This window comes from Marmota marmota, unplaced genomic scaffold (genome assembly GCF_001458135.2).
Source record: "Marmota marmota marmota unplaced genomic scaffold, marMar, whole genome shotgun sequence".
Lineage (NCBI taxonomy): Eukaryota > Metazoa > Chordata > Mammalia > Rodentia > Sciuridae > Marmota > Marmota marmota.
In genome coordinates this window covers 12360983-12371156 of record NW_025999960.1, presented here as the reverse complement: position 1 = coordinate 12371156, position 10174 = coordinate 12360983, and the positions used below count along the sequence as shown (strand labels likewise).

Sequence of the window (10174 nt, the reverse complement as noted above, 5' to 3'; positions counted from 1 at the left end):
AAAAAAAAAAAAAAAAAAAAAAAAAAAAAAAAAAATTTGATATATTTCAAGAAAATATTTTCTTTGTATCTATTTTAATTTTGATAAAACTTAGATATCAACATAAAATAGGTAAATAAAAAGCTTTCATAGTGGGCTGGGGTTATGGCTCAGCGGTAGAGCACTTGTCTAGCATGTGCAAGGCCCTGGGTTTGATCCTCAGTACCACATAACAATAAATAAATAAAATAAAGGTATTGTGTCCAACTACAAATAAAAAATATTTAAAAAAAGCTTTCATAGTGATGGGAAAAAAAAGCAAAAGTTTGAATGACTATTCCATAACACATAACATTAAAAAAAGGTAAAAAGTCAAACAATAAGGTAAAAAGTCAAACATTTAAAGATATAATTTACAGTACACATAAGTACTAAAGTGCTCTCTAGCTCAAAAATTAACTGCTATATTCCTTAAAGCCCATCTCCATCTCTATCAATTAATTACTATATAAATGAATAAGCCACAAACACTCAATTTTTCATTTGGACATTTTCCAAATAAGAATTAGATGTTTCATACCTGAATGAATTCACTGACAATTTATCAGTTCCTTTCTTTGTTAGACACTATTTCTCTATGGCCCTCAATTAATTTAATCCTCAGTTTCTTTGAGGATAAAAACACATCTCTACCACCCACTAAACTGATCCATTTTGCTTCGTTGTCAAGGCTCAGAAACCATTAATACTCTGAATATTCCACAAATATGTTTTAGCTGATTAACATCTGTTTCCTATGGGTAAAAATTCATTGAGTACACTGACAATTGAAATTATCTATTTTTTCCCTTTTATTTTATTCAGTTTTGTTCATGTAGGTTAAATGCACATGATGCAATTTTATCAGATACTTTCAAGGTCCTAATGAAAACCCAGGAAATATAACTCTTAAGTACTTTGCATAGATACTTTGTATAGAATTTTAATACCGTGAATTAGAATAGGGGATGGGGTGGGACCATGACTGAATGTGAGGAGAACATTTACCTATAGAGAGATGACTCTCATAAGAGTCATTAGCACTGGTAAGGGAAGAAATGAGGGTATTTAAAAAAAACAACAACAAGGTTTGGTGAATACGCTGATGTGATAAAGATTAAAGACAATGAAAATTTTGGTTTGGGCACAGTGAAGGTGAATGAGAAAGAACCTGTTAGCATTTCTAGCTACAAGGAAGAAGTAAAAAAAAAAACAAAAAATCAACAAATGTGATGATCATTATTACCCAAAGTACAGGTATGAAGACGTGAGTTGGTGTGAATATACTTTGTATACAACCAGAGATGTGAAAAATTTGCTCTATATGTGTAATAAGAATTGTAATGCATTCTGCTGTCATATATAAATAAAATAGGAAACAAAACAAAAAATAACTGATACTTAGAGCACAGATTCAGAAGAGCATCTCTTTTCTGACACACAGGGAAGTTGAAGGAGAATAAGTTCTGATGCTAGTAAATTTGTAGTAAAGTAGCACAAAATTTAAGAAATTCATTCTACACAGCCTCCATATTAATGAACTGCAAAGTGAAAAGTGAGATCAACTGAGAAAATAAGTATCATCTATAAAAAAAATTAAAAAACCACAGGAAAAGTATCTTGGGGACAGTATCAAGTGAAAGGGTAGAAACTGGAAAGGTAGGTGAAGTAAAAGATGAATTGCTTTTGTTAGGACAAATGAAAGACAGAGGACTACAAAAAGGCTAAGTGCTAAAATATAAAAATGATGACTCAGAATGTGCCAGGAGAAAGAAGTCCAAGGACGAAAGAGAAGGCTGGTTGTTAGACAGTCTGCACTTAGAGCCATTTGGGTTAAACAAAATTGAGCCATCGGACTCTACACATGTGTAGATAGATACACATGCTTATGTATGTGTGTGTGCATGTGTCTGCTCCCAGGATGATTCTGTGGTACTGGGGCCAAGATTCAGGGGTAATATACTTGTGTATCCTCATCATTACCCAAATGAATTATAAGGTAATATATATAATTAACATTCCTAGTATGTCAGTTTCCCAGAACAATAATCACAAATAATAAGCTCAGTAGCATACTTACTGCTTGTGCAGTTGTGAATACCTAATCCCTTACAATTCTCTAAATCCTTCTCAACTTGATTTCTATACTATTCTTCTTCTTTACTCTTCTGGATATTAATACTCCTGGAATGTAAACTATCTAAGAAGTTGCATATCCAAATCGTCCTTTACCTATTCTATTGTAAAATATCAGGTCTTCGTACTAAAAATTTAAACTGATTCTCAGCATTAAATCTTACACACATAAGCACATTGAAAAAGAATATATAAAAACACTAACCTGGGGATGATGCTACATGGGTCTGGGTTTGGACTTGCTCTATAGCTTGTGGCCTAATTTCAGATAAAACTTGGTGACTGGAACTTGGATGTTCGACGAGTTTTACTGCTGCTAGTGCATCAGGGCCAAACATCTGAATATCCATAGAAACCAGACAAACTAACATGTCTAAAAAAAAAAAAAAATTATCAGTCCATTGTATTACAAAACAATGCCATCTCTGGAGGATATACATATACAGAATACTGCTTCTCAAATGCCAGTCATAGTACATCAGAATTACCTATGGATCTTAAAAAAACAACAACAACAACAACAAAATCACAATCTCAATTTGTTTAGTAGTTCTGAAGTGGAGAGTAGGTATCTTTCAAAAGGTTCCCAAGTGATTCTGGTGTGTAGCTGGATTTAAGAATTGTTGATATAGAAAATGACAACTTAATCTCAATATTTCAGTGTTCAAGCTAAATCTTTAACTCTGATTTTAGTACTTATTCTCAAGAAAGATATCATTTTAATCATTGAGTTAAATATTAACATGGCATGCTTTAATAAGTATGTTTATAATGGACTACCTTTAAGGAGGTGAGTTCACTGATTTTTAAGGACAGCACTATTACCAGCAAATTCTAGAAATGGAGGCTTACTTTACTAGCTTTAGGTATTCAACAGTAGAAGCTGACCATTTGAAACTGAAAGACCTACTCCCAAAAAGTCAGACATAGGAGTTTTGTCCTTTTAAAATTTAAAACACAATAGATATAAAGAATAGTAATTACTGTTAGCCATATAATCCTGTTCTTCCATCACAGATGTATCTTACCTGTCTAAAAGAGGCAGAAGACTAAAACAAACAGTGTTTTTGAGAAGGTAATATTCCTCAAAATTAAACAGAAAATCTCAAATACTGAGTAGTTTTTTATACAGCACATTATATATTTTCCTCAGTGAAGAAAATAATTTACAAGATTTTTGGTCTCATCTTACCAATGCTCTTTTCTACTTTTGCAATTTTTGTGCAAGCAACATCTCCCATTTCAGTGAGCATGTATAGCACCTCAAGTGTTGAGATTACAAGCAGCACATCAGGTAAAGTGAGATGACAAATGATCTCTCTATATGAATCTTGATCCACATATTCACAAATTAAAACACCATTATCTTCTGCTTTGCAAAGATTTCCCAAAATTTCCATGCCTGTAAAACATACACAAACACACATATATTTTAACAAATGATAAAGTTTGTTTACTTTCCACAATTAAAAACTTAATTGAGTACTCACCTCTCATCTTTAAAAATCTATCCCTTGACATTAAGCATTTTGTAACAGTATGAAACATCAGATGAGTAGTTTTGAAATCAACAGGGTCCAATAAAAGCTAGAAAAAAGAACAGTACTGTTGAGGAATGTTTCTTCTAGAGTTCTATATTTCAAATTTAAAAAAATTGAAAAAAAAACCACTGTATTATTTTAAAATGTATAATTATTATGAGAATAGTCAAGGCTCAATTTGAAGCATCATTTCAAGTATTTCTTTTTTTCCACAAATGTTTGCTATTTCTGCACCACCACTTTTGACAACAAATACATGTAACCATTTAATAAATATTCTGCAAATATGGACAACTATAATAAAATGCCACACACATCCTAAAATTTTTAAGTAAATGTTGCTAACTACAAAAGCAATTTTAAGATACTGTAACATGCTTACCTCAGCTGCAATATTTCCTAATGTGTCAAGGCCTAATTGCCTTAAAGAAATAAAATGACTATGTGCAGAAAGTAATAGGAAACGAAGACAGGTACGATTAGCTGCCAAGAGCTTAACATTGCCCTCTTCAAAGGAAAGATTTCGCAAAATCACTGCAATCTGAAGTACCCGCTGTCCTTCAATATCATTAATGCCCAGCTTTCGAGGTGGATGAAATAAAGATTCCCAGATCCATTCTCCTGATGTACCTTCTATAAGAGAAAATAGAAATTTCATAAATTGGTATTTTATTTACCATTGTTGCAATTTTGAAATCACTTAATTATACTTTTATTGACTTACCCTGAGACTTGTTTCTATCAGAAATGAGATCACGTACTTCATTATCATCAACAATGTCTTTCCAAAACTGTAATCAGAAATTAGTATGCTAAATGCCAATGATTTGAAACAACTATTCTGTTACTTTAAAAAGTCACACTATGGATTTTGTTCTTCAACATAAATGCTTAATTTCGTATAGTTAAAGGATTCTTATGTAATTAAGATTTGTTTTTTCTTTCTTTTTAGGTCAAGGATCCTTAACCTGGCGGGCAACAGAATCCTATAAGGCCTCTGAAGGAAAGTAGAACATCTGTGAACTTGTATGAGGGGGAAAAAATGAATCTTTATGTTCATTAATATTTAACTGAAATTGAGTATTTCTTCAACACTTTCTTCAACTCTGAATGTTAGTCCAAAGACCATGATAGCACAAACTGTGACAGAGTCACCAATATGAATCACAGACATTTTCAGATTATTTTTATAGCTATAGAAAATATCTACAAGTAAGTATTTGTACAGAACAGTACTTGAAAATTAAGGGAGGTATTAATCTCACCTGCAAATGGCAAATAATCACAATATTCCTATTTACAGACAATTCTGAGGCACAACAAGTGATACAGTTTTGGTTCCTAAATGGAAAGCAAAATCCATCCAATTATTTAATAATCTTTTTTGTAGCTAAAAACCGAATGCCTTTATATTGATATATCTTATACAAAATGAACACTGCCCATTCCACTTGCCTGGAACTTATGTACTAATAAAAAAGCATGTGAGCTATTAACTAACTTTTTATTTCTAAATAATATGGTATGTATATACCAAAAAATAATTATCTTTTGGAATCAAAGTTGTTTTGCATGTAAAACTTTTATTCTGAGAGCCACAGACATCATGAGACTACTCAAGAGGACCACTATATTTAAAAAATAAAACAAACAACAAAAAAACTTAAGACAAATAATGTTTGGTTAACAATAAAAAACAACTTGTCACATGAACAAAGAACATGGTCAATAACTATGAAAAAAGGGCCATAGGGAAGTAAAATAATAAAGTTATTAGATACAGAATTTAAAATAACCACGAATAATAAGTTCAAAGACATAAAAGACTACAAATGTTGGGAAAGAAATGAAAACTAAAATAAAGAACTAGATAGAAATTCTAGAACTGAAAACGTAACTAAAATTAAGAACTCTGTGGATGGGTATAGCAAATGATTAGATAAATACATCAACTTTCAGACTTAAGAAGAACTACAAACTCCAAGAAAAGTAAATAAAAATGTGTAGGAACATCATAATAAAATTTCTGAAACATCAAAAGAAAAATCATAAATGGAGATAGACAAAAAGAACAGAAAATCTTTAAAAGGACAACAATTAAAATGATAGCAGACTACGTAACAGAAACTATGAAAGCCAGAAGACAATGGAATATGTTCTCCAAAGTGAGGGAAGAAAATATTTACCAACATATAATTTTATACAGTAAAACTGTTCTTCAAGAATGAATGTGTAATAATAGACATTTCCCGATAAGTGAAAACTGAAAAAACTCATTACTCTGCAAATGCGAATTAAAGAAAAATATATGGAAAAGGTAAATGTAGTTAAGTTAAACAAAATAAATACACATTTTTTTTTTTTTTAAATCTTAGGGGATAAAAATAAATATAAAATTAAAATTTAGGAAAAATGTTTTGAGGAAACTTTTGTTTAGGCATAATAGAATAATTGGTACTGGTATAGTCATCCTGCCATAAAACATTTTTCTGAAAAAGTTTTCAGAAGGAGCTGAGGATATAGCTTAGTGGTAGAGCACTTGCCCAGCATGTGAAAGACCCTGGATACAATCTCTGGCACTGCAATTAAAAAAAAAAAAAAAAAAAAAGAGTTTTCACAGATAGGAAAATTCAGGAAGCTTATAGATACTAAAACAAGGGAAAACACAAAGAGGCAAACCCAATGAATGCTCCATATTTCTACCTGTACATTATTTCTAGAATAAGGCATACAGAAGAGAAACTCAAGAGACCTTAACAATTGCTAAGCTGAGATTGATCAGATCTCACCAAGGCTAAGGCACACAGAATTTGAGAGCTAGTTTGTAGGCAAAAGAGGGGCTATAAAGAGCAAGAGTTCCATTAATCTAAAGAGGGACCCCTTTAGTCTATTCTGAGTACTAAGTTGCACATTCATTTGGTCAAACTCCATAATACCAGTGGAAAAAAACAAATGTTAAGAACATTTGAAAAAAAAAATGTTAAGGAGCCAGTTGAGGAATCTCTAGAGTAGAAAAAACAGACTTTCAGCTTATTCAATAGAAATTCCCATAATGCCACACATTAGGACTAGGAGTTAACTAGTTCTAAAGACAATGCTACATGTACTATAATTTGGATCTTCAATGCCCCTCAAAGGCCCAGGTGTTAAAGGATTAACCCTCATAGTTAGTTGTCCTATTGGAGGTGGTGAAATCTTTCAGATGTAGGGCCTCGTAGGAGGTCCTTAGGTAACTGGGGACATGCCCTCAAAGGAGACTGTGGTATTTCAGACCCTTCTTCTTTTCTTTCTTGCTTCCTGGACATGAGGTGACTGTTTTTGCTCTACGACACACTCCTGCTATGATATGCTGCTTTGTCATAGTCCCAAAGAAAAAGGGCCAGTTGTTTTGTGAATGGGAACCTCCAAATGGGAACCTCACAGAGCCAAAATAAACCTTTTCTTTTTTATAAAGTAAAAAGAGTATTTTGTTATATGGTAACAAAAAGCTGGGCAATACAATATATGATATGAATCTAAAACCAACCATACTATAAAGATCCATTAATCAAAAAACAGCCTATCTGAACAAAGTTAGTTACTCAAGCAAATTCAGATACTCAACAATATAACATTTACTGTATATATATATCATAAAAATTTTCTAGACATATGAACTTAAAAAAATGACTTATAATCAAGACAAAAATAAGTTTCAACAAAAACAAACCAAAATAATAAAGACCATAAAATAATTGACAAGAACATCAAAAAAGTATTAAATATGCTCAAGAATTTAAAGGAAAATATGAATATAACTGGGAAAGAAATAAACAGTATTAAAGAGAACCAAATAAAAGTTTTAGAAAAATGTAATCTGAAATAAAAAAAATTCACAAGATGAAAGTAGCTTAAGTAGATAAGATGAAAGCATAACAAAGCAACAATCCACAATGAGATACACAGAAAAAATGTCCAAAAACAATTAGCGAGTTTGTATGAAGATGGAAGTTCCCACTGCCAGCAAGGCAGTCTCTCTGATCTGTAACACACCTGTCTTTCTAGAGCAGATTTCAGGTTTCAGAGCTCTGGTGGGGGAACTGAACAAATCCATTCAAGAATTTACAAAGCACAACCAGTGGGAATATGATAACCAGACAATGCTAGAGATTCAGACAGCCAAGGATCTCATCTTTTCCAACTGGAGATGGTGCAAAAACTAGACTAAAACCTTCCAGTGGTTAATGAATATCTGTTGCTCTCTAGAGAAGTCTGGTGGATCTGGACTTAGATGAGCTCAATGTCTGTCTGGGGCACTGACTATGATATAAACTTCACCCTTTTGGTGCCAGTCCTTAAACTGCATGACTGTAATCAGCCTGTGCCACTAAGCCTTGTGCTTTTCCTTTCTGAGTCTTTGGCTTTCTGACGAAGACTGTTACATCATCAAAGATCACATCAATGGTGCCACCAAACACTACTTCTCCCTTACAAGTGGCTGACTAGCTCTATGACTCCATCAGCACTGTCACATCAGAGATAGAGAAGAAATCCCAGCAAGAGATGCCAAAGGTAGAAAAGTAGAAAAGAATGGGACCATCATTGCCATCATTCTGGATGTAAGGAGCAGTAGTGGATTGTACATTTCTGTCCCTGTGGTATCTTTCAAACGTTGGCCTGAAGTGGCCCAAAGCTGGCTCATGGAGAACCACTTCTAGATGGGAAGATTAGTGAGAGAGAAGTTCATCAGTGGGTTTTACTTGGTGCCTGGTTACTCCTACTAAGACAAGAACAACAAGAATGGCAGCTATACTTTGCCAGAAGCAAGGAGCAATTGAAGAAGTGACTCTAGCAGTTTCTTGTCGGCCTACCAGGTCATCACCATTAAACTCTTTTTCTGGCATACAACCATTAGACCCTATCACCTGTGGAGCATGACGCTGTGGGACTGTAACAGACTCCTACCAACTGTCTGGCTCAAGAAGACTATGCAGCTCACTTTTTCGAGGCCTTGTGATGAACTTAAACACTACCTGGGCAACAAGATGTATCCCAATTATTTCATTCCCTCAGTGCAGCACGCTGGAACACCTATAAGAGGAGATTTGTTCAGTTCCCCCACCAGAGCTCTCAACCTGAAATCTGCTCTAGGAAGATAGGTGTGTTACAGATCAGAGAGACTGCCTTGCTGGCAGTGGGAACTGCCATCTTCATACAAACTCATTCATTTCCTAATGAATTTTCAATTCTGTGTGTATCTGAGAAACACAAAGACTTGGAACTACCTGGCATGTTGACTAGATTTCTTTCTTTTGACCAGTGTTCAGAATGGTTTTCCCCTTTTTCACCAAACAATGTAACCTTTGAAAGTAATAATTTTTGGAGCAACTTCATCGAATGTACAAATCAGCAAACACAGGATGGTTTGAAGGGAGAGTCTAATAGCTTTTCAAACAAAATTAAGGTTCCCAGATATTAGTTTTAGTGTGTATAATTATTTGACAACTTATTTAAATTCGACTTAAGAATATACCATTATAATTGTTATATCTACTAATTAAATCTTTGCCTTGTCAGAGTTGCATAGTGTTTTAGTACAAATTATCATCCACTCTTGAAATGCTATCAATTTTCATTCAGCCCACTTCTCTTAGTCAAAAAAAAAGTATTTTCATTTACTTTAGTTCTCTGTTAATTGTGGGATCCTGTTTTATCCTCTTTGATATTCCTGGCTTCTATCTTTGGGAAAGTTTTTTAAAAAAAGTTTCATATCTATTCATTGATTTTTTGGTCGGGGGGAGGGAACCAGGAATTGAACCCAGGGGTGCTTAACCAGTGAGCCACATTCCCAACCCGTTTTTACAATATTTTATTTAGAGACAGGGTCTCACTAAATTGCTTACGGCCTCCCTAAGTTGCTGATACTGGCTGTGAACTTTCGATCCTCTGGTCTCAAGTGTCCCCAGCCACAGGCATACGCCATCTTGCCCAGCTGTTCATTGACTTTTTTGGTTGCAGGCTGGCGGGCGGGTGGATGGGGTATGGGAGGCAGGGTGTGTGTGACCCAGCCACTGAGCCATATCCCAAGCCCTATTTTGTATTTTATTTACAGACAGGGACTCACTGAGTTGCTTAGCACCTTTTTTTTTCTGAGGCTGGCTTTGAACTCACGACCCTCCTACCTCAGCCTCCTGAGCTGCTGGGATTATAGGGGTATACCAGGCTTTTCATTAACTCTTAAAGCTAGGAAGGATATACTTGATAAACGTGTCTTTGTATTTCTTTCTTTTTTTTTTTAAATAACACTTTATTTTTTTAGTTATAGATGGACACAGTATCTTTATTTTATTGTTATGTGGTGCTGAAGATGGAACCCGAGTCCTCGTATGTGCTAGTCAAGCGCTCTACCGCTGAGCCACAACCCCAGCCCTGTATTTATTTCTTTTAGAATTCTAGATGTAACTTTAAAAAAAAAAATTTCTAAAGGTTTTATTTTATTA

At 33.9% G+C, this 10174-nt stretch overlaps 1 protein-coding gene and 1 pseudogene across 1 annotated transcript in view; one reads left to right on the top strand and one right to left on the bottom strand.

Annotated features, from left to right (window-relative positions):
- LOC125616685 overlaps positions 1-8813 on the top strand; it is a 59982-nt pseudogene extending 51169 nt beyond the window's left edge.
- Positions 1-10174, bottom strand: part of Arid2 (AT-rich interaction domain 2) — a 177320-nt gene that overhangs the window by 45643 nt on the left and 121503 nt on the right. Inside the window, exons 5-9 of the mRNA XM_048802581.1 lie at positions 4420-4486; positions 4078-4328; positions 3645-3741; positions 3347-3556; positions 2360-2527 (exon numbers count right to left, since the gene is read on the bottom strand). Coding sequence (XP_048658538.1) covers positions 2360-2527; positions 3347-3556; positions 3645-3741; positions 4078-4328; positions 4420-4486 — 793 coding nt within the window. The remainder of the gene's footprint in view (positions 1-2359; positions 2528-3346; positions 3557-3644; positions 3742-4077; positions 4329-4419; positions 4487-10174) is intronic.